The sequence below is a fragment of the Podarcis filfolensis genome, assembly GCF_964270895.1.
Source record: "Podarcis filfolensis genome assembly, chromosome: 7".
Taxonomy (NCBI): domain Eukaryota; kingdom Metazoa; phylum Chordata; class Lepidosauria; order Squamata; family Lacertidae; genus Podarcis; species Podarcis filfolensis.
Genome location: NC_139603.1, coordinates 46,974,398 through 46,999,171, shown reverse-complemented (window position 1 = coordinate 46,999,171; position 24,774 = coordinate 46,974,398). Strand labels below are relative to the sequence as shown.

The 24,774-nt window shown below is 40.9% G+C and overlaps 1 protein-coding gene across 2 annotated transcripts in view; it reads right to left on the bottom strand.

Annotated features, from left to right (window-relative positions):
* LAMA3 (laminin subunit alpha 3) overlaps positions 1 to 24,774 on the bottom strand; it is a 125,842-nt gene that overhangs the window by 9,811 nt on the left and 91,257 nt on the right. For both annotated transcript variants that reach the window (XM_083623626.1, XM_083623627.1), the window contains 22 exons: positions 24,317 to 24,428; positions 21,787 to 21,954; positions 20,806 to 21,002; positions 19,072 to 19,188; positions 18,602 to 18,756; positions 17,142 to 17,283; positions 16,138 to 16,237; positions 14,869 to 14,985; positions 14,189 to 14,368; positions 13,209 to 13,351; positions 11,721 to 11,900; positions 9,815 to 9,966; positions 9,562 to 9,724; positions 9,022 to 9,155; positions 7,323 to 7,470; positions 5,885 to 6,004; positions 5,435 to 5,556; positions 4,626 to 4,746; positions 4,209 to 4,349; positions 3,971 to 4,101; positions 1,598 to 1,729; positions 271 to 415 (listed from right to left, as the gene is read on the bottom strand). In XM_083623626.1, coding sequence (XP_083479752.1) covers positions 271 to 415; positions 1,598 to 1,729; positions 3,971 to 4,101; positions 4,209 to 4,349; positions 4,626 to 4,746; positions 5,435 to 5,556; positions 5,885 to 6,004; positions 7,323 to 7,470; positions 9,022 to 9,155; positions 9,562 to 9,724; positions 9,815 to 9,966; positions 11,721 to 11,900; positions 13,209 to 13,351; positions 14,189 to 14,368; positions 14,869 to 14,985; positions 16,138 to 16,237; positions 17,142 to 17,283; positions 18,602 to 18,756; positions 19,072 to 19,188; positions 20,806 to 21,002; positions 21,787 to 21,954; positions 24,317 to 24,428 — 3,120 coding nt within the window. The remainder of the gene's footprint in view (positions 1 to 270; positions 416 to 1,597; positions 1,730 to 3,970; positions 4,102 to 4,208; positions 4,350 to 4,625; positions 4,747 to 5,434; positions 5,557 to 5,884; positions 6,005 to 7,322; positions 7,471 to 9,021; positions 9,156 to 9,561; positions 9,725 to 9,814; positions 9,967 to 11,720; positions 11,901 to 13,208; positions 13,352 to 14,188; positions 14,369 to 14,868; positions 14,986 to 16,137; positions 16,238 to 17,141; positions 17,284 to 18,601; positions 18,757 to 19,071; positions 19,189 to 20,805; positions 21,003 to 21,786; positions 21,955 to 24,316; positions 24,429 to 24,774) is intronic.

Genomic DNA, 24,774 nt, shown 5'->3' with positions numbered 1-24,774 from the left:
AGGGAAAATGTGTGTGTGTCGTGTGTGCTGCCCTTCTCCCTCCTCAGGGAAAAGCCCCCAAGAGCCACACACACACTCCACGCGGCTTGTGAAAGGGAGCGCTGAGCAGAGCCTGGGATGCAGTCTTTTTTCTTGAATTCCCCCTCTAGAAGCTAGGTGCGCCTTATCATCAGGTGCACCTTATGGAGCGAAAAATACGGTATTTTCTTGTTGCATAAACTTGTATTTTCTTTTCTTTTCCTTTTCTTTACAGAACTCTGAACTCCCAACCTTTAAAAACCTTGGATGGTCCACATCATCCAGGTCTTTCAGCAGCATCAGCTTGGGTTGTTTCTTTATCATACAGGATCCTAAGGATACATCAATCTTCTTAGTGTTATCAGTTAGGTTTTGAACTTGAGGAAGCTGATCTGATCTGGAACAGATGTAAGAGAAAGCACATATTTCACATAACGGAGCCAGTTGATAGGTTTGTAAAATACTTAGGAGAAATTCTTTTTTCTAGGAAGACAGTACAAATAAATCAATTTAGCCTAGTTTTCCCTCTAAATGCTTTGCCTCTCTACTGTGTTTTGTATACGAGGTGACACATTTGGAGATGGCATTTTTATTGGCACTACTTTATTAGTGAAAAATGAATGCATCTTTGGGAAAGGTGTTCTGAATGCAGCTGTGCTGAGAATAAGCACCCACAATACAGGCAATAACATCTATAAATTTGAAAATCTTAGTTGAATTGATGAATGTTCTGCCTTGCCCAATCAATAATACTTCTCTTTTAAGTGGATCCTTACTTATTCTGTTAAGGGGCGATGTGCAAAAATATTACTTTCTCTCACAGGGGCCTCCCACCTGGAATCTGATTTAGCAAAAAGTTCTATAATATTTATGTTAGAAAATAGCTGATACACTGGATAGGTTACATGGGCTAAAGTCTACAGGGGGTAAAAGATTGCAGCCTGAGTTGAGAGAAATGAGCAGGTGAGCTCAGAATGGGTGGTACCAGAGGAAGAGGAGCAAGGGCCCTTCTAAATGAGGAACTTGCCCTCCTCTTGATTGCTGGACCCCTGTCCTTAACACATACTGTTATTTTTCTTTCAGAGAGCAACTTGCCCACCTAGAAATATACTTTGCCCCTCCTGTTTGCAGCCCCCAAAATATTTTTCTGGGACTCAGCAACACCAAAACAGTTATGAAAGTGTAAAAGTATCACAACTGTACCTCCGCACATTTTGGGTGGGTTCTGATAAACTGATGCAGTGCAAGCTGCACTGGGAAGCTGCAGTGTGCCTAATCTGCACCAATTTCCTGATAGTCCATGAGCTAAGCAGTATGGCAAATGCCAGCAGTACAGTCAACACAGAGGAAGGGCGATCCAAACCCTGCACAATACAGCATTGTCTTTTTCAGGTACTACTTGCTAACGTTCTGGTTTCACTTTCAAGCATACAGATGCTAATTTTTCAGTACATGCCCAACGGCATCGTGCAGTGTATTACGATTCTGTTGTGCTCATTGTAAACACTGGTTTTGTGAGGAGCAGAAAGTACCATATTAATGGATTGGAACAGTCTGTGCTCTTCTGCAAAATGTTTACCTTTGTATAAAGACATTGGAAATGCATCCTTCAAAATCATTCCCACCCAACTCTATTGGCCGACTCATTGCTTTTCTTCCAAGGGTTCCAACTATTGTTGACTCAGGCACATCATCAACTAGCATCTTAAGCCTGGAATGAGAAAGACACAACCTAGAGTGAAATTTTGAGAGCAAAACTATTAAGTCATCCCAACATTTATTTAATCAGCCACTTAACATTCGTACAGTACGTTTTAACAGTTGTTCACAAAGCTGTTTACAGCATAAAGCACTACTAGTACATTTTTTAAAAAAGAAAAGAAAACCAACCAATCAGATCAGTGTGTGTACACACACACACACACACACACACACACACACCCCTGTAGCATTACATTCTTAGTTAACTCATTTTCAAAAGCCTAGAACAATTTTTTTTTGCCGGCCTCAAAAAATAGGCAAGCGAGAGCCCCCAGAAGGAGGACATTCTATAATACTGAGACAGCTACCCAAAAAGGTCCAGCTTCTAATGGACACTAATCTAGAATTCACAAAAGATGATACCCTGAGCTGGTAAATTTTGATTTCAAGCACAGCCTTGTTCTCCTTGGGAGGAGAACTTGGGAGGAAAAGGGTTGCATATAATCACCAGTGTCTATCTATTTATTAATCGTGTATTTATTAAATTTGGACTGACTGCAGTAGAGTTTCCCCTTTTCTGCATGGGACCGTGATTAAGCAGAGTAGAATCAGATTCCGCACAACTTATGCAGAAGTATGTGGCCATGTTGGTGCCTCTTTTGCTCTTTGTTTTCACACTGCAGCACAAAACCTACACCACTCATTAACAGTCTAACATTTTCTGTGGCTAGCCAAAGGGCCCATGCAGTCTATGTATACCCATGTGACTAAATGAGAGCATCCAATACAGATTCTAAAACTCCATATAGGCATTATCTTAGAAATCAAACCATTACATTTGACACATTATTGCTGATGAATTGGATTGTTGCTGCAGTGCTCTCCACAGAGACAGAATTCAAGCAGCTAGTTGGTTGTCATGGGACAGGGTTATTTCCTGCCAGGTTACCTCCCAGAAGCTGGTATTCATGGAGTAAGAAGCCAATATTTGTGATGGCCAAACCACGACTGAACGTTCAACTAACCAGGTTAACCACGGTGATGATCGTCACATGAGATGCACATCATCAGAATCTAATCATAGAAGCTTCTGCTCCACCAAGCCAACACAAATTAACAATGGGTGCAGGCTTCACAATTGCAGCAACATTACAGAATTTCCCCATTTATGTAAAAACAAAAATAAAAATGCCATGATTCCTAGGTTGCTAGCAAAGATCAAAACAGATATGAAAAGAAGATATTTGAACAAGTCCATACAAAGAAGATGTGGAGGCAAAAGGTTAGCAGCATCTGTGTATTTAGCATAACCTGGGAAAGCTAAGAGATCAATTTATACATGCTAGTTGTGATCTAGCAGTTGCAATCTGCTTGCAGAGCTCTGTGTGCACAATATTTGCTTCATTCTGTTCTCTGAGAGGGAAGCGCATAGTGCACACAGTGGGAAATGCCAGTGAAGTCTCACAGAAGAGTATGAAAAGCCTTTCTACTCTTATATGCAGAGCTGCAGAGCTCTTGATCATGCCCTATGGAAGAGGAGTGGGTTGTGAAACTGGCGTATCAAGCACAGAGATAAGCGCATACAGAACACACACAAATAAACTGGCAGTGGCGTAGCATGGGTTGTCAGCACCCGGGGCAAGGCAAGTAATTTGCGCCCCCTAACCCGTGGATTTGCGCCCCCTAACCCGTGGATTTGCCCTAACCCCAGATGTTGCGCCCGGTGCGGCCGGCCCCCCCTGCACCCCCCACGCTACGCCACTGTAAACTGGGTCTACATTTTGTCACAGAAAATGCTCTAATATTCAAGAATGGAACTGTGAAGACTTTGAAAATACAAAAAAAGTCTCCTGTTTATTCTGAGGTTCCACATCAACTGCTGGCATTAATCCTAATGCAGTTTTAACTTTCTAGATATTATATACAGTGGTACCTCGGGTTACATATGCTTCAGGTTACATACGCTTCAGGTTACAGACTCCGCTAACCCAGAAATAGTGCTTCAGGTTAAGAACTTTGCTTCAGGATGAGAACAGAAATCGTGCTCCGGCGGCGCAGCAGCAGCAGGAGGCCCCATTAGCTAAAGTGGTGCTTCAGGTTAAGAACAGTTTCAGGTTAAGTATGGACCTCCGGAAAGAATTAAGTACTTAACCCGAGGTACCACTGTAATCAAATGTCAAGTCAAGCAATACAGCCCCATATTTTTTCTCTAACATAGCATTCACTCTGTCCCATAAAGTGTTGGACTTACGTGTCACCCTCTTTCATCACTGTTACATAATGCATTGAGCCATCTTCATATCTCTTGCTAGACTGACCTTCTTCATCAGCTAACTTTACGATGACAAAGCCATTTCTCAGGAGCACAGTAAGCACATCAGGCTAAAAACAAACAAACCAAAATTTAATTTTTGAGGTTTTAGCTTTGGCAAAAAAGGGGAAATGATTATCTTTGAATAGGAGAACAAAAGAAGAAATATCTCTCATACCCGTAAATTGTAATATAGCAATGTTCCATCAAGGGCCAATGTGTGAAAGCCAAATCCAATTTGGAAGTCGTTAGGAAATGGAAAACCATCATCACTCAAATCAAGTACTCCATTCTTAGAAAAAGTCGCAGCTCTCACAAGCTAAAAATACAAATGGATAATGAATAGGTTTCCTTTTTCAGAAGAGTCATTCCTACTTTCCTTGCTTCTGTCTAATATATCAAGTGGAATTAACGGATCTCACATTATGGGCTCCATGGGAATGTGGGACTCACAGATCTTATTTTGGGAAGGTGTGGAAGCCCTCACTTTGCAAAGGTTTTTTTTTTTTTTGTCTTAAATGCATTATATGAATGAAATGCCATCATGATCATGATTAGTATCCAGTACCTAAGGAAGTTGTAATCGGCAAATTACCTTCCAGTCTTCGGGACAATTTTTGCTGACACCAAGCATCTCAGAGATGGTAGGGGAAGACTCAAAAGAAGTTTTTACATTCTTCATGCACCCACGAAATGGAGGTGTCGATATATTAAAGCTGTTTCCGCAAAGAAAGAAAAAATACCACATAGCCTTTAAATTTGCCATTATTGATTCCAAATGTCTCATTTCATGTACAAACTGCTTTCCACTTCTTATCTCCAGAGTAATTCAGTAAGTGCTGCTAAGAGATTGTGACTTGCCCTAGGTCACTAATTAAATATCTTGGTTAGAAAAGGGTACCCCACTCTCAAATCTGCCACTCTATTCACTGACCCCCACTATACACATGAGAGCAGTATTACAATGGCAGAATGACAAGTGCAACCTGGCATTAAACTTATGTGAAGAATATTTTTGTATCTACGTAGTAAGCTTTTGTGTTTGTGAACTGGAACTGGAGGTACAAACTAAGGCCTTACAGTTCAACCCAGACCTGGGAAAGGACCATCTAGGTCTTTCAGTGAAATGCTCCGCTTTGTGTTAATCATGCCTGCACAAATGAAACCTACCAAGCTGAATACAGCCCAGCTGCCAAGTATTTGTAGTGTTCAAGATGATTTGACAATGCTCACACTAGACATTAAACACAGGAGAAACCCCCGGCATACCCGTCAGCACCCCGTCATACCACAACACCTGGAAGGTCACATCATTCAGCTCAGTGGACCCCAAGTTGTGCAGGCCTGACTTCCATCCATAAAACAACACAACAATCTTAAGGAGTAATCTGTAGTGTAACTCACCGTTCTCTTATAGAGGCTGGGATTCCACCGAGGTAATATGAATTGAACGGAAACATACTTATGTTAACTTGTTCTCTAGGCCTGCCAAAAGCAACTATTTGTGGACCAATGAGTAAAAGAACCTGAAATGAATAAAACAATCAGATTTTAAACCAGCCTACAAAGAAACAAGGGAATTTATATATATATTTCATATTATCACAACTTGTTTTTAAAACAATAATGCTTCAGAAGTTAATCGAACTGTTGTTCCTTTGGGTAGTTAAATAACTAGTAAAAGTGAGAAAACTAAGTTCTTTGAAGGAAAAAAAGACATAACATCTAGAAGATGCTAAGCAGAAATGTTAACTTTTATAAATGGTATGAATTTGCATCATTTATAACATCATTCATAAGTGATTACATTGTTGGATATTCATTTATTTTACATTTTTTTAAAAAAAGCCTTACTATTTGATCCATTCCGTTGTTTATGACCACTTGGCTCCTTGCTTCTTTCGGAGGCTGTGAATCAACTTTATACCTGAGTACCAGCTGGCCTTTTTCAATCCTCAAACAAATGAACTTGTCCTGCAATTAAGAAATAATATGTCATGTAATATAAAGAGTCATTTATTTGAATTAGGCATAATTAGCAGTACTCTGTGCAGTAATCCTGAAAATTTCAGCCTCAACGTTTTAAAGAAAACGTGCATTACCAGTTCTAGTGGCTGAATGTACAGATGAATTTGAATCTGAGCCACGTTTCAGAAATCCATAACTCGCCATCCTCTACTTGCTCTCTTCTTTTCAGTGATCAAAGCCATATTGAATCCAACTACTGCACATTTCTGTTCTCTGAATCAGGCTGCCTGCTTGGTTCTTCAGGCATCTAAGTAACCTTAGTCTCAAGGACTCAGGCTTGCACTTGGAACCTCAGGATTCTGGGTCCCCATTATTGTGTGTTCAGGCCTCAGAAATGTCCTTTATGCAGAACAGAACAGGAATCTGCAACGTCAGCCTTACAATTGGCAGGCAGCATAGAGTTTCTGGATTGGCCAGAGCTGGTATGATTGCCATGGCAGGTTCCACAGCCTTATTATACATTTCTAGATTAGGAGCTCATATGTTGTACAACTAAAAAGCCCAAGAAAACACAGCCATTCCTTTAAGCACTTTGTTCTGCTTACTGCAGTTCTGTCCTACTATTACGTAAGTGGCCTACGTTAGAGAAAGTAGAAGGGCAACTCTGAAAGAAAATTTTATCGCTGTGCCCTGAGGAATAATTCATCCTCGAGCACTATTTCCTTTAATCTGACACACGCAAAACTTTTGCCTCAACTCTATTTATTTATAAAATGCATATAGCATTTTTCTATATGAAGACAACACAAAGCAGTGAACACAGTAAATCACAGGCTGAATATTTAGGTTGGGGGTTGTTACAGTAATTTCTCCTAATCTTTCATTCAAAACATTTCACCTACTGACCTCACTTCTTCAAGTCTTTTGACTGTGGGCAAAGTAATTGGGCATAACCGTTCTTTCCACTTCTGCCATATGTTTCTATGGTGCCTGCTGGCATCAGAATTCCTTGCTGGAATAATACAAAGCTTTAAATGGATCAAGAATAGTCTTCTTTCCATTGATTAAGCTTATGCCCTGGCCTGAAGAATTAGTTACCGGTAACTAAGATTTCTCAATAATCATTGAAGTTACTCATCAATTTTTGCCACCAAGCAATATGAAACACTATGTTTTACAAGACATCTGTAAAGCACATGCTTTTTAAACATTTTTTCTAATTACATTCAGGTTCTACAATTCAATTTTCTTATCCATACGCTCTTAATTGTTATGCAAATATTATTTGCATGAATCTCTTTCTCCACATGAGCAGAAATATTACCTGATTACTTGCAAAAAACACAATTCCATCATCTGTAGTAGTCTGAATGGTTTGTTCATATCGTCGAAAAGCGCTAGTTGGTGAAGTTACATCAACATGGGCGTAACCTGTGCCTTCAAAATAAAGTTTGGAAGACTGTTCTTTATATCTGTAACAAAGAATGGGGGAAGTGAGAATTACTGCATGTTCAGAATCACAAGAAGTATGTTAAGCAAACATTCACAAAATTAGCATTTTTCAGTTTGAGGTAATAAAAAGGGGAAATTGTATTTTAAAACAACTTTTTTTTGTCACAATTATTTTAAAAAAGGCTGCTTTCTCCTGTTGGGACATAAACAAGAAGAATCTACACAGTGGATTTATCTTGCACGATCTCACAGCAAGCCCACACAGATGACCTTACTTCCCCAAGATGAGCATTCTCATCCTCTGACAGCTTAATCATTAGTATCAACCTACTAAGTGGAAAAGATTTTACAGAAAGAATGCCTGAGTTGTCTGTATGGGCTTCTTAAAAACTGCATAGGACTTGGAACAGTTCAGCACACCTAATTGTTAAGGCTTGTTGAACACATGTTCAGCTTCCTTTGCTAATTCTGTTCTGTTCCATGTGGATGCCATTACAACATGATAGAAAAGATATCTCTCGAAGCCACAATTGCTAAACTTTGACTGGGATAAGGAGAGTGTGACAGTGTTAGAAACTGAGATATGAAAGCTAGGAGCTAAATAGCACCTTAAACCTAGGTTATGGGCACAACAACGGTTTAGGCGCACCTTTTTTGTAACAAGAATACGATACTGAAAATGAATGAACTGCAGCTAAAATACTATGTTCATTTTTCATATGGTCTAGTCTTTCCCCTGTTCACCCCTAATATTCTTAATACTTCTCCAGTCTTCAGAGAGTAGCTGGAAGTGGGGAGGCAGAAAAAGGTCCTCCTTTCCTTCCACTCTGCAGTTTTAAATCTGAAATCTTAGGCGCAGAACTGAGCCCAGAGCTCAGAAACTGTTCACACCAATGAAATTTCCTGTTGCAAAATGCACCTAGAACAATGGGAGTTTTGAACACTGGTGATAGATTATTCTGTGGCGCAATGCGTCAGTGCACCTGGCTGTTAACCAGAAGGCTGTTGGTTCGAGCCCACCCAGGGATGGCTGTGGGCAGGATTCTTGCATTGCAGGGGGTTGAACTAAATGAGCCTCAGGGCAGTGGCGTAGCGTTGGGGGTGCAGGGGGGGCCGGCCGCACCGGGCGCAACATCTGGGGGGGGCGCGCTCGCACTCGCAGCTCTCTGCCCCTACCTGGCTCACTCACTCTCTCTCACTGCAGTGCTGGCTGTGCAAATCCGATCCGGGCCGCCGGGTCACCACCCACTGTGGAGGGGGTGGGTGCCAGGCATGCGGTGCGGAGAGAGAGCGAGGGACTATCTGGGGGAGGGACAGTGCAGCGGCCGCCCAGCGCAGCGCTGAGCGCGGGAGAGAACCACACCAGACCAACCCAGGCAGCAGCAAGAAGAAGCTGGCAGCGGTGGCAGGTTAGGGGTTAGGGGGCGCAAATTACTTGCCTTGCCCCGGGTGCTGACAACCCACGCTACGCCGCTGCCTCAGGGTCCCTTCCAACTCTATGATTCTATGTATTATAAAATTCCAAATATACAGCACAGGGCATGTGGTAGGATTTTTTTTATTTCTTTTACCTTCTGCATGGTTGTACTTCACTGGTATCAAGATTAAAACTCCTCTTGAAATTGTACAGGCTGATAACTCTCTCGTTCAAGCTATCCAGTTCAATGCAGCCTTCATAAGGAGAGTAGTTTAGCGTACTGGGAAGCTGTAAAAGTAAAAACAGTCTTCAGTGAAATTCAGCACCATAATTTTAATTAATTATTCAGATTGATGAATTCTGCTTTTCAATGCAAAATTTGGTTTCATTTTTTGAAACCCACCTAGGATGTATATCTCATACTAACTAACTAATAAATAATAATAATAATAATAATAATAATAATAATAATAATTTATACCCCACCCAACTGGCTGGATTTCCCCAGCCACTCTTGGCAGCTCCCAGCAGAATATTAATAATAACAATAAGTTATGGGTTGTTATTGCTTAGGTCCTTTTTGTGAAGCAAGTATGATATTGAAAGACTAATCTGGAGTATCAGCACTTGATTTACAATACACACACACACACACACACACACAAAATATTTCCATAAGTTTTAAACACATTACTATAAAATCTGATGGATATCCTCCAACATAGAAGACCACATTGTCAGGATCCAGGTTGAGAAGAGTATGGCTGTTTCCACTGCTGTCATCAAAAGGCCCAAAGCTTGATGGTGAAGGAGAGGTTGCACCTTGAATGTAATTCAGTTTTGCATACTGGTAAATCCTAAAAAAAAAAAAAAAGGGACAAAATTTGAATATCTCAACCTAAGCCCACAAAAAGATCGGGAAGGATTTTTTTTATAGAGTCCCATACCTTTCAAACTGCACACGATCCAAAATTGCATCCTTGGTATCGCTTTCAAACACCGATTCAGGCACCCGTATTTCGGCTTCATCGCCCCCTAAACTATAGGCGCAAATGAGACGGCCATCGCGGACAGCCATGCCTATGTAGTCCTTGGAACTCTAAACATGAAAAAAAATAATTCTTAATTAAGAAAGCTGGCTTCACATTTTTTTTTTAAATAATCTTTAGAAGTATCAGTTGTTTGTGACTGTTAGGCTGTGCACAGGGAGTACATTCCCCTCACCCAACCTTTTCTACCTATTTTGTGGTCCCAGTGAAAATTACCCTCCTAAAGCTGCTATTTGCCCCAAGATGGCAGCTACCAATTGGTGTCATTTATAACTTGAAGCATAAACCAATTCTAGGCCAGTTAAAGTGGCACACCAACTCCAAGAAGTATTGGAACTTTAGTTTTGAGCCGTCTGGTTATATTTTTATTTCTTACTTGCCTTTCACCATGGGTTCCAGAAATTTAAAAATATAGTATTCAAACAAATTACAGTCACAAGAATTGAGAATATTTATCTCATGTGTCAAAAGAGTAAAAATGTGCATCTGCAATATATTATGTAAACTACATTATGAAGGTGTCAGATACATCTCTGTGGGAATGGAATTCTAAAACTTAAGGACTGCCACAGGGAATGCCCTCTCCAGGTCACAAAAACCCAAACTTCTGAGACTGGCCAAATTACCAAGAGAGCCCCTTCTGTTGATGTTAACATCCAAGAAGGTCCATAGGGAAATATTTGGCCAGGGAGGAATTATTCCCCAAGCCAAATTGGGCCTATCTGAGGCTTTTGCCTACCTCGTAGCTATTGTCACAACTTGCTAGTGGATAAGGCATTGTGTTGGGTCTTTAGTCAAGGGAAGGGAGTGGGGGGTTGGGAGTCCCATCCCTTACTCCCAAGAATCAGGGTACCCCATTAAGGGAGTCCAGAGGAACATGTTTCTGTCCAGATGCCCAGGCAGGGAATGATGGGCCATAACACCCCCACCCCAAATGATGATTCTGGAGAAGTCGCCCCAATTTGATATACGTCATAGGGCGATTCTTAACCTAGGATTAACCCTGCCAAATCCAGACGGGATGGATGATTCAGAATACACACCCAATGCCTACTGACATCTGCAGTCATTAAAGTCGTGGCCTGTTTAATCCCAAAATGCTTGTCTTGTGATTATTGCATCTCCCCGTGCCTTGGCCCCCACCAGCCACAGCCTACTATGCCTGGGCCCACAAGCCACTTTCAGTTAATTGACTGTTAGATAGAATAGTCCGATGTCCATTCACATTTGCCACCCCAAATTAAGTTAACAAGCCATGTCTGTGCATGTTTAAAAGATGTAACCGTCACTCCACTTTCAGCTAATATTATAGTCAAAAAGTGGAACACATTCACACAGTGATACACAAACTACTTACATATGTGGGTTTCTAAGGTATAAGAATAAAATTATCCCTTTATTGTTTTTTAAATTCCTGAAATGTAATTTTAAATTATAACACAATGGGCCTTTATTTACAATGGGACTGCAAGCTTTCAAATTATCAATGGATTGCAAATTAAAACCACATTTGCTTTTTAAGGCTAATTTGGTTCCAAATGGCCACATAAAACTGCGTGTATCTCACATAAAATAAAAATTGAAAAAAAATGTCACCTAAAACTATATAAAATAAACAACTTGGCAGAACTGAATTCACATAGACTTTTTGTTTTGTTTGCTTTTTGCAGAGATACTCACTTTATCAAAGTAATTCAATTATTTGAACAGCTGCTCAGATATTTACAACCCATTGTTCATAATGATGGGTGAATAGCGTAATAAATATTAATAAAAATAATGGAGACAAGAAACGAATACTTACATCCTTGTCACCCAAGTACATGACAAACATGTTGGATGTCTGCCGCCGTGGGCTGTCCAATCGTGAGAGAGGCCTTTGCAGATACAAAGAAAGAGAAGTATAGCCTTTCAAGTCATCAAGGTTATCTGGAGGCCGGACCTCAACCCCAGAACTGCCATTGAACCTCATGGGAACAGCAACCTATTAAAAATAAATATGAATATAATCAGTTACAAACTCATGGGAATCAAAACAGACAGGCAATTTTGACTTAAGTTCTGGGGAGCCATGCAACAGCCTTAATATATGTAAACAACTACAGTCCTATTCAGACATTTCATTTTCAGTTATCACTGTGTGGCTGGGAGAGTGCTCACTGGCCCACACCAGCTTTTGTATCCCTGTTGCTTCCCTATGCCACCCATGTTTTGTGTGTGTGTCTGGAGGGAGGAGTCTACCCTATATACATGGGCTCCCTATACAGTTTGTAGCCTATGTGACCAGGAACCTTATATGTGTAGAACAGGCTCCTCCTTCAGACCTCCCCCCCTCCAAAGTATTCAAGGGGAAAACAATATTTACATTCTGTGAAACAGAAGAGAAGCAGGCAACTGATGCTCTGTTACTGTGGGCCTGTAGGATATGTTTGCACCATGTACCCATGGAAAATACTGGTTTTCCTTGTGACTTACATTGGTAAGCACAGGAACATTTTTAAGCATGTAAGTAATGGTTCTTACTCAATTAGTGAACCATATTAGAACTTAATTCTTGTACCTTCTCCGGGGGATCTTGCCTGCTCCACAAGGGTAGATTCCTATGAACATGGATTAGGGAACTGAGATAATGCCATTAAGCTCAAGCTTCCCTGTGTGATGCTTGCACATGATGAAGAGAGAGCTTTCTGATGCTTCCAGTCTGTTTAAAAGCAATTTCTCCCCATCATGACCCATTGGAGTTCAAAACAACAGGCCACAAATTAGCAGGATATCCAAGCTGACACCCATTTACAGCAGCATTTTTGCCCCAATGCTTTCGTGAATTGACTGCTTTTAATGACTGGGCTGGTGCCATACTGTGTTTTTTAATTGTAATTGTATGGCTTAAACAGATTTTATATATGTAAATAGCTTTACTTCTAACAATGTTTACTTTTTTATTATTGTTTTCCTATACTTTTAGTGGTTCTCATTTTAATATGTAAGCTGCTTTGAATCCAATCAGGGAAAAAGGTGGAGTATAAATAAAATAATAAGAAGAATAATGATGATGATGATGTCCAGTTGGCTTTTCAGCATCAAACCTGTCCTGGGGAAAATTGCTCTCTGGGCAGACCTAAAGAATAAATTATTTCTCTTTATTAAAGGTTTCACTAAATACACCTGGGTGACAATAATAAAATATGTGAGCGTGGGCATGTAGCAACATTCCTGGGCGAACATGTGATGACAAGTAGCAAAAGAGGACAGAAAGAAGAAGCTATGGAAGATTCTGCCACAAGCCACATACCTTGTTAGCAGCATCTCTTGCTTGCTGGATGAGCTCTCTGATGCGGTTTATATTCTCCGATATGTTAGCTATTGGCATAAGTTGTTCATTGATGCGTGTAATCTTGTTAAACAGATCTGGGAGGATGTTTGTCAAGTTCTTTACTGTGGATAGGATTTTTATTTTTTTTAGTGACATGAGGGAAGCATTATGTACTAAAATGCAAAATATGAGTCATGTAATCTGCAACTGCTGGAATACAGTGGTACCTCCGGTTACGTACTTAATTTGATCTGGAGGTCCATTCTTAACCTGAAACTGTTCTTAACCTGAAGCACCACTTTAGCTAATAGGGCCTCCCGCTGCTGCTGTGCCACCACCTCGCGATTTCTGTTCTCATCCTGAAGCAAAGTTCTTAACCTGAGGTACTATTTCTGGGTTAGTGGAGTCCGTAACCTAAAACATATGTAACCTGAAGCTTATTTAATCCGAGGTACCACTGTATAATGGGGCTCACTCAATTCATACCAGGGTAGTTTCCTGACAACCTATTCATTTAATGTTTATCCTGCTGTTTGAGGGGTAGTGGGGATGGTTGTACGACATTAAGTAAAGCAATTGTCATCCCTTGCTTTCCAGTACATTTTCCTTTCATTTCCCATCGTGCTCCTTACTTTAAAATAAAAATAAAAATTGGAAGGAGCTTTTTTGCGCATCTAATCCACTTAACTGTATGACCTGAATTATTTGCCAGTCTTGAGAGTGAATCCCACTCACAAAACAGTGACAGTCTGGAAGTGCCCCAAGACTTAAGAAAAGACTTTGGGTGAGGACCTTTTCTAGGAATTCCCAGCAATAACCAGATTTATAACATCTATATTTAGCAAGTTGTGAAAGAATATTCAACAACAGCAACATGGCCTAGTTCTCCCCTCCAAAACAAATGCTGATATCACTCCTGAAAGGCTGGAAGAGGCCCATGGAACAAACAAACTGCCTACCTGTATTGTTTGCATCATTCAAAGCCTTGTTATAGTTAGAGCTCTGTGTGCTTCCATAGGAAATCTTTATCTTTTCCACATCTTCTTTAATTGGGTTCAGTTCCGTGAGAACATTAGCAGTAATGTCATTGGCATTTTTGACCATGTTCTTTGCACTTGTAATCAAGCCGTCTGTGTCATCTAGAGGAAAGGAAAAGATGCACAAAAATCCAAATATGTGACTGGTTTCTATATGACCACATATTTTGCTCCTTATTATCTTTCCTTCCCCATTTGGATAGGGCTGTTTTTTATTTACAAGGCAAGGGCTGTCTAACGTTTTTGGTCTGAGGGCCACAGTTACCCTTGGCCAACCCTCCAGGGCCTGCAGGCCAATAGTCTTGGCCTCTGCACCCTCTTGCACACAGCCCCCCGGCTCTACACGGCTAATTCCTGCAGATCATCTTAAGGGAATACCTCCTCCCCACTCATCAGTTGATTGATCTGATGACTGGGGAGAGAGTGCAGGACACAATCTCTCATTTATTTTTCTGCCAATTGCTAAAATTGGTGGGGGTTTGGGTGGTTGGCAGAAGGGAGGGTTTTGCTTGCGGGAAGTTGGGCCAGGGATTAGGTGCTTGGCATAATAAGAAATGCAGAACAAAATATACAGCAGTGGAAGTCCACATCAAATTATTTACCTCTATTTATTCCCTGAAGGTCGTTTTGAAAGCTTGTAAGATTTGCCTTTATCACATTTTTCTTGTGCTCAGCAACCTCAAGTCTGCTCTTTAAGTCATCAAGAGTGGGTCTGATGTCTGTAAAAAAACACACACACAAAAACCACCAACCAACCAAGTGTTAAATCAGTCTGATAACTATGGATTGGATCATTTTCTGGTGAAGCTTCACTACTTTGTTCTCTAGTCTTTCAACAGGAGGAGGAGAAGCAACTCCATCACAGCCAAATTCAATCCTAATATAAGCACATTAAATGGCCACCTTTACACTTGGAGATGGGTGAGCATTGGGTATACTCAGTAAACTTGTAATTCTGCATTAAAAACCCAATATTCTGCAACTAGATAATAGCTTTCTATGGGATCAGATTGTAAGGAGTAGAATACAGGAAGAATTACCCTTTCCAAAAAGCTCCAAACGGATTTTATTACTTGCCTAAAAGCAGCTAGCTGAGAACTAAGCAGGTCAGAGATATTTGGAATCCTATTACATATTACTCCTTAATAGCCAATAACAGTGATGAGGGTGCCACATGTCTTATGAGCGGACTGGAACTGCATGATTTTAATCACTGAAACCCAACTATTCTCAGAATCCCTCATTCCTGCATATAGCATCCTGGGCACTGGGAGTATTTCTGGCTGCACACCCCTGATCCCTGGTGGGTCAGGGTCTGCAATAAAGTAGGTATAAATCAGGATGTTGCATAAATCCCTCAAAGAGAAATATATAGGACTCCCAACCGTTTTTGAATGATATCCTTTTTCTCATGAGTCAAGAAGCACGCTGATCAAGCTACATGCAATTTCCCTCCTTGACTTTGATTTCATCTTGTTAAAATTGCTGCAGGCCAGATCAAATTGTTGCATTGCCTAGATTTGTCCCATTCCCAGCTTTGAAAGGTTGTAAGGCTGTAATGCTTTCTAAAGTGGTAAAGCCCTCAAACATTACTTTTACCACTTCAAAGCGGAGAGATCTGTTTCTCCAAAATTGTTCCCAAGTAACCAAAGCCACCCACTCTTCAAAACGAGCCAGTCTTTCATCTGATACTGTTACTTTGTTATTGGCTCATCTGAAAACTGCCAGTTTCATACTAACGTCTTTCACCATTAACATTGCAGTAATAAAGATGGTGCAACTCAACCCTTAATGAGACATGAAGCAACAATACCAGAATGGTGGCAAAACCTTTATGAACCTGCACATTATTTATTTGCTTTTCAAGATACCCTGTAAGGTCTTTTGTGCAGCCTGTGCTTGGTTTAACAGATTGCCGCTGTTGGTCTTCAGTCTCTTGGCACTTCCAGCTAGGTCTTTTCTCTCCACTGTCTGAAAATGAAGCATTGCCATGTAAAGTCTTCATATAAGGGAGGTAGGATACATTAAAAAAAGTCAGAGGAGGCAGTGCACACAATCAGGAGGATTTAATCTCTGCCAGGTGTTTTCTATTTTTGTTGGATGCAGTCCATGAACATCTGCTACTGTGCAATCCCCATTCATTTTAAAGATACTTCCATGCAAGCCCTATTCAGAATATGAGATGCTTGGAGAATTGTCAGAGTGTTGGCTTGGAACCTATTGTGAATCTGCCTGGATTAGTTCTATAATATCTAAAGTAATGATGAAATGAGATGGTGTCTTTTTAAAAAAAAAAGAATCACAGCTAAGCTGAACAAAATGTAGGCAGCCCTCAGATATGTAAGATTAGGATCAAAGCTTCCCATTCTATCTCCCTGATGAGTCTGGAGTGCTATTAACTCACTTTTCATCAATCAATCACTGCTTTTAACTGCATTTTTTTTTAAACCCGTATGTATGTAGCATATTTGCAACGGTAGCATTCCAAATCATGCAAGGTACTAAGTTGTGAATTTGAATTACAAGCCCTCTAAATACCAAGTTAAGAGTTGCCATGTTCTAGCCTAAGCACCTTAAGAGAACAGAGACAACAAGAAGGAGCAGGGCGGTGTCTCCCACTCTGGTGCTTCAGCGGTTCCTCTGCCCATTCTCCTTTCCCACCTGCTATGAGGCCCAATAAGAATCCTGGTGACAGCAGGCAGGAGAGAGGGGTGGGACCAAAGAGATTCTGGAAGAGGAGAGGTGGAAGCAGGCTTTCCTCTAAGCTAACAGGCAGGCTGTCAGGTTGTACCTTAAGGGCTGTGCATTTTATTTAAAATAAGATGAAATAAATCCAATGGCTAACAATTCTGATGTGATTTCAGAATACTCTTACCGATAAAGCTGAGTCTGCAGCATTGGATGCACTGTTGGCAGCAACCTCTGCTGCTTTGATGGCATCAATAATGTCATCATAGGCAGTAGCTGCTGCCACAGAACATGACACCAGCTCGTCATCACTGACGTTTTTCTTGATCCTGTGGGGAGAAAAGCAGAAAATCTAGCAATCTGGACCATGTATGGTGAAAATATTTTTGGTTGCTCTTTTGGTGGCATTTGCTCACAAATGCCCAACAGAAAAGTATACATCATATAATAACACAAGTGGTCCAACAGATGGTACTTTAAGGTGCCATTTTTGGGTAGGGACACTCTGCTGCTGATGTTCCTTTTTTACCTTGAGAATTCATGTCATGAGGAAACTCTTATGAGGCTGCAGATCAAAGAGACCACTCCAATCCCCAAGAAATGTTTACATGAAAACCGCAGAGGTTAGCTCTTAAATCAGAATTTAAAACTGAAACACACACACACACTTTTATGAAAGAAGAGAAAGAATGAGAGACAGCCAAAGTCATAGGTGCCAACTCCCTGAGTGCCCAAGCACCCACAAATTTCAGTGCCAGGGCCATGCACACTGCATGACACCCACGGCTCCGGGTACCCATGGGGCCAGGCTGGCACTCCTGGTCAAAGCAAAACACTTTCAAATCCCACCAGTTCCATCTAGTTAAATGCTGGCTTTACTTTCCCACTGAAAGCAGTGAGACTTAAGCATGCTTCCCTTTAGCTGGTTCAGTGTTGTAGGCTGGCAAATTTACAGTGCAATGTGTAGATTCGGTCAGAAATCAGAACCCCCCTGGCATTCTAAAGATATGGTCATGTTCTGGAAAGTGACGGATACACAGGTGTCATCTGAAGGGAGCATGCCTGCAGGTTTGGCACCAGTTTTATGGGACCCTGGGCAAGCACCGCCCTGGTTCCCCATCCCCACCCTACGAGTGGGAAGGGGCTGCAGGAGGCAATCCAGTGCTCTGAAGGGAAGCTCCAGGTGAAGTAGCTGCCATCTTAATTTCCTCAGAATGCCTTTGGTCCCTATATCAGGGGTGCCACAGAAATTAAAGATGGAAGAGGCTGCAACTACCTCTTCTCTTTAGAATGCAGGGCCCCAAATACTTCAAAAGGAAGGAGGACACACACAAAAAAGAGGCTGGTGTCAGTTGTGGTGGGTCCTTTAGGACCCTGACATTTGTCCTACCATGCTGGCTGCTGGAGTTGGGTCTGAATGTTCACCTTCCTTCCTGCTGGTGTGGGCTTGAAGGGCAGGAAAAGGGGTTTAGAACACGATTCAGTATAAGAACCTCTCCCATTTGATCCATGAATCAGCTCTCACATATAAATAACAAGTTCCTCTTCTTTTGCCTTCGCCGTTTACCTTTAGCACAATACAGTATACAATGCTCTTTAGCAAGATACATGATATCTAGCTATTCATCTGCAAAAATGAAAACATACTCATCCAGTTTTCTTGCCAGGTCTTGTAAAAAGTTGGCATGCTCTTCTGCTCTCACTACTAGAGGTTCCTTGCTGGCCGATAAAGACTGGCTCTTCAGTTTTTCACTTAAGTCCTTCCTTGCGCCATCCAGCTGGGCAGCCAAGTTTTCATATTCCTGAAGTTTGAAGGCAAATGTCACTTTATTTGCTGTGACCCAGACAGATTTATAAAAGCACAGGAAATAAATGGCAATTCTATCTTTTGTGTGCTTCAGCTTTTCATGCAAATCTTGGTGCTTTGAGCACAGCACAGAGGATTAAGCACAAAAGATTAGACAGAAATGGGGAAAAACGTTTTCAACATATAACTTGCATTTTGTGAGCAGCTATTATTGCCTACAAAATCAAATCATTACTTGCAATAGATTTTTATTTCCATTACAATGATTTCTCTCTCTCTTCACAGAATTAAAGCATTACTTCTTCAATACCTCTTTGCTCTTCTGCAGCAAGCCAAACACACTGTTTGCTTGAGACAATGATGCTTCAGCAGAACTCAGAAGATCCAAGATGCCAGTCTGTTGTTTAGTCATTGCATCAATCCGTTTCTGACAAAGAAATGAAGAGGAGACTCAATTTTTAAATGCAGCTCTCATTGGCAGAGATATAAGTAATATAGCTTTCTGAATAGTAACAAGGGGCACTATCTAGCCATAGAGTGTCTCCAGGTGCAAGTGCAATTTGGGGAAAGGTATAACTTGTTTAATGGTCAGGTTGCATTTACCCAAAGGCAGGCTGATCCTAAATCAAGCATGTGTCTTAGGGCCAATCAACATGTTACACCATCTACTAAATCATAGCTTTAAGTGAAGGGTTTTTGTTTTTGGCATGAATTGCCTAATCTGGATTGGAACCCATGCCTGCAATTTGCATAGGGAAGAAGTTCCCATTGAAGCAAATGAGACTTTCCTCACCTAATGCAAATCACAGGCATGGGGCTCTTATTCAGTTCAGAACCATAGTATGGACAAAAGATAAGAGCCCCCCCTCCCATTGTTTATAATCCAGGCCAGGAGTACCACCACCACTCCCACTGCCACTTTGTGTACAATACAAGCAGACAGCTTTGTATTTAAAGGCACAACTGCATAGCTAATGTAACCTGGCATGTAGAAGTAAAGATTCTGATTAGGAGAAAAGGAACACTGGCTTCCTCCAGCAAACCCTAACTAACTGAAGGGAGGAGGACATAGAAAATTCATAGTGCAAGCCTTTGCACGGTCTACTCAGATTTAGGTTCCATTGAGTTCATTGGGTCTGACTCCCAGGTAAGTGCATATAGGACTGCATCTTATGCCTATTAGCACTCTACAGCAGCCATTGCAGGGGTTCCTTATCAGGGCTCCACAGTTCTGGACCCTGCTTCCTGAAAGCCAAGAAGGGTTGGTCCAGGATTAGGGAAGGAGAAAGCCCTTCCTCACTTACATCCAGTGCCCCCAAGGGGTACTCAAGGGTATGCAGTACCGGCATCTCTTCTTGTTAAAAAGTGTGTTACTTACTGTAACAATTACAGATAGGTAGCCGTGTTGGTCTGCCATAGTCAAAACAAAAAAAAAAATTTTCCTTCCAGTAGCACCTTACTTAGTTGGTCTTTAAGGTGCTACTGGAAGGGAAAAAATTTTTTTTGTTTTTACTGTAACAACTTCATGGTGAGCACGGCACCTATTTTTCAAGTGAAGACTATCCTGTAAAACTATCCTGTAAAACTGAAGACTATCCTATCCTGAAATCTCTGGATAATTATTTCCTAAACGAGAAACGGTTACTATTATTATTAATAGGTAACTAATTAACTACCTACCGGTAACCATTTCCTGTATAGGCATTTGGCACAAAAGTAAAGCAGAACAGGATAGAACAATTTATGACATGTCTGTGTATCATTGGGTCATCCCAGGTAATTTCAGGACAAAGAATAGGTCTGGGCAGGCTGAACAATTAAATTACACCTCATATAACTGTTCCAGAGAAACTAAACTTTGTTTCTTTATTAAGAAACAAAAAGCAAAATAAAGCAGCAGTTTCTTATTCCATCAGCCTTTCACAGTATCCTTTTGAGAGAGATTATTGATAAGGCCAGATAAAACGAGTTGGAGTTTCACATATTCTTCATCTATTAAAGATTTTTTAAAAAAGAAAAAGAAAATAAATAAAAGTGGTATCACCTTAACATCTTCCAAAAGGAGTTGATTATTTCCATTTAAATTTTCAGCCAGCTTTGTTTGCTCTTTTGCTTCTTGCAAAGATATCCGAAGGTCTTCGAGCTTGGATTCATATTCATTTAATGACTCTCTTATAGTTTTAATAAGTCCCTGGTTTTTTGCTTGGTGCTTTTGTAGTTCAGTCCTTACACGCTCCAGCACTATGGAGAGAATTAGAATGGATAAAGTTTGATTATCGGATAGCATAATAAGAACTAATTTGATTATCCATACTGCTGTAAGGAGATAGCATCCACCTAGCTTAAGTCCTTTTTGGTCACTAGTCCTGCTCTGTTCTTGCCAATGAGTGCAAAATTATGCTACTGCTACAATTCACATGAAGACCTTTAGTGGGCACCCAGAATGTACTATGTACTACGTGATTTTCTTGTACAATCCGGCCATCATTAAGTATTTCCTTTCTCTCCACAATTTCTTTACCAAATTGTGTAGCAGCAAATGATGAATACACATCTGTTGCTGGCAAAGTGAGGAAAAAAGGGGTGGACATTACATATCACTGCTTGCCGGTTTTGAAAAGAGAAAAGAAGTTCTCACCTTGACTTCTTGAAATGCAAAAATTAAAACGCAAAGCTTATAAGCCCAGCTGCAGTAAGCACTGAAGGATGGAGGTTTCACATCCAACCAAGAAGATTTGTTTAACCTGCTCCTTGGACTTATGCACCTCAGAAAGCTTCTTCCTGGTCTAGCATTTTCTGATTCTACCATCTGTACTCCTGTCCCCAAGCCTACCACCTTCATCTTCTTCTTCTCCACCTCATGTTAGCTACAGAATGATCATACATGATAAGACCACTTTCAGTTCCACGTTGTTTAAACTCCACTGGGCATTTCCAAAGGAGACAACGGTCCTCCTCATTCTAGCAAATCTACTCAGGGTCATTTCTATCCCAGGATCTATGCATACAGTCTTTACGCTCTTACAAAGCTGGGCTTCTCTTTTCTCCTTTTCTGCTTCTGTTAGTTGTTGCTCAAAATTGCGGTTTCTCATCTCGTTAATCATTCGCTGAGCTTGAGCCAGCTCTTTGGCACCATCTCCTGAAGCTGAAGGAGTTACTGCTGTAGAAGTACCAGTTATCTGATCCAGAAGAACTACAACAAGGAAAAAACACAGATGAACAAAATACTCTGACAGATACTTTTTCTCAGAGCCATGTGTTTTGTGTTGTTTTCTTTTCTTAACCTGAAAGGTTCTACTTTCCATTCAACACATATTCAATGATGCAGAAATAATCCATCAAACGACCCTAGTGAAACAGCCCTTGCCTTTGGATCACTTTGACTGTTGTCGGGGTGGGGTGGGGTGTTACACCTGCTTTTTAACATGCAGATTATATCCCACTTATTTAGTAAGGTACTGGGGTGAGTGCTTATGTCTATCTTGCCAAGGGATTGATGCCAAAACAACTTTCCCCTGGTGAGTTGTCCACTCCTTAGCTGTTCTACTTAAAAGCAGTGGTTCTCAAAGGGTGTGGCAGGAGGAGATGGCAAGTGTGGCAGGAAGATTCAAGGACAAAGAAACATTTGCACATTTCATTGTAGTATAAAATAGCATTTATTTATTTATTTATTTATGCATAATATGGATAGATCTCTTCTCAAAATGAGAGCAAGAGCATCAAGTATTCAGGGGATAATTCATGTTCTTATGCAGCTGTATTGTTTTATACTATGTGGTGTCCTATGATCATATTATAAAGTAGTTGTGTTCTATGTCATCAACCAAGCACTGCTTCGGATTTGTTTCTTTTTGTTTTCCAATGTTTTTCTTATCAATAAAAAAATTAGATGTTTATTCTGAAAGTGTGACCCAGAGAAAGAAGTTTGAGAATCACTTAAGAGTATTTTACTGCACAGATCATCCTCCTAGACACCTTCACTTTTTGGCAGCTCCTAGCAGGGCAGGGCAGCATCATGAGGGCAATCCATGGGATTTGAACTTCTATATCAGATGTAGGGAATGTTTTTCAGTCTGAGGGCGGCATTCCCCTCTGGGCAACATGCTTGTGGTGGGGAGAGTCAGAGGCAAAAGCAGTTGAAGCAACAAATGTGAAAGTTACTTTAGGACAGTAGGATAGTTATATACATATTTGTATACTCTCCTTTATCCTCGATCCAGACAAGGAATAGGACTATCTGAGTTAAATTGCAATTGCAATAAAGCAAAAGTAGCCTGGGCATGAAGCAGGGCCAGTGAAAAGTATGGCCTAGGAAGAGTTTTGAGGCCTAGACGAAGAGGTTTGGGAGGTGGGCACATTTGGCCACCAGGCCTGAGGTTCCTCACTTCATTCTACACATTACAAATTGGGGGAGGAGAATTACCACAAAGATGCCATTTTCAATAACACTTCTGAAGCAAGCATAATGTCAGATCTTAATGTAGGGCAATAATCATGCATAAGAATTTCTCATCAATAACCACATCTAAAGCCACTGCTCATAAACCCCACCTTTTATTTATGTTATTTTATTTTATTAAAGATTTTCTTGGTTTACAAAAGTACATGCCTTGTCTCTTTTTTCAAGTTGCACAGTCTTTTTTACAGATCCGTCACATTTTTTATGAGACATTAGTGTTGAGTACAGTATGAGGTAAAGGGACGCGGGTGGCACTGTGGGTTAAACCACAGAGCCTAGGACTTGCTGATCAGAAGGTTGGCGGTTCAAATCCTGGCGACGGGGTGAGCTCCCGTTGCTCGGTCCCTGCCCCTGCCAACCTAGCAGTTCGAAAGCACATCAAAGTGCAAGTAAATAAATAGGTTCTGGTTCGCCAGAAGCGGCTTAGTCATGCCGGCTTGTACGCCGGCTCCCTCGGCCAATAAAGCGAGATGAACGCCGCAACCCCAGAGTCGGTTACAACTGGACCTCATGGTCAGGGGTAGCTTTACCTTTACCTTACAGTATAAGGTTGGGGAGAAGAGGAGGGAGGGTGGTGAAATTCATATTTTTTACAGTGTATGTGTGGGGTTTTGGGTCAGTGTCAACTAGATAGGTTCTCTTTCTATTTGCTTGTTACATTTTCTTCGTAGTGAGAGAGGTTGGAGGCCCAGGATATGGTTGTTTGTCTGTAATGGGGTTTGTTTGCATTTGTGAGGGTGGGGGGGCCTTGTTGGGCCAAGTAAGACAGTTTGATTTATATGCCGTTGGTGGGTTCCTGTTGTTGTCTTGTTGGGCCGTGTATGTGATGAAGGGGAGCCATATTGTGGGGTGAAGGCATCCTCTTCTATTTGTCCCTGTGTCAGTTTCAGTTTATTGGTTAGCTTTCCTAGCAAGGCTGTTTCCCATACGATTTGGTACCACTGGTCCATGTAAACCTCACCTTTTATAACAATACTCCATCAGAGAAACGTGGTATATCAAGTTGCAATAGAGAATTAAATCAGCTGGAATTTATCTCCACAAAACAGGATTGTGATCAAATAAAATAATGTAGGAGATCAGCAATTACTCTTACCATTAATATTGGTGGCAACACTTTGTATCTTGGAAATCAAGTCTTTCCCCCTTTCATTAGTCTTACTAAATTTGTTGAACAGCGTCTCTGCTTTCTTGTAATTGCTTTCAGCCTGACAAGAAGTAAGAGTTTTAAGACAAGAGAGCACAAATCAATATTTGTTTTTAAAAAGTATTTGCTACTATAATTCAATGTTTCTGATAGTAGTAAATTCTTCACAAAATTTGTTAAGTCATGACAGATTTCAGAAACTTGGTGAATTTGACATTTACTGGTCATTCTTAAGATTCTACAAGAGGAAATATCAGAAGTGTTTGTGTCATGTTGCCCTTGGCTTCAGTGTGCAGGATACCTTGAACCTGGTTTCATCCATATCCAGACCCCCTGAATCAAGAGGAAGCCAAGATGTAACGCTTACCAGTCATTTATTCTGATAGCTATAAATGCTTTTGTTCCCC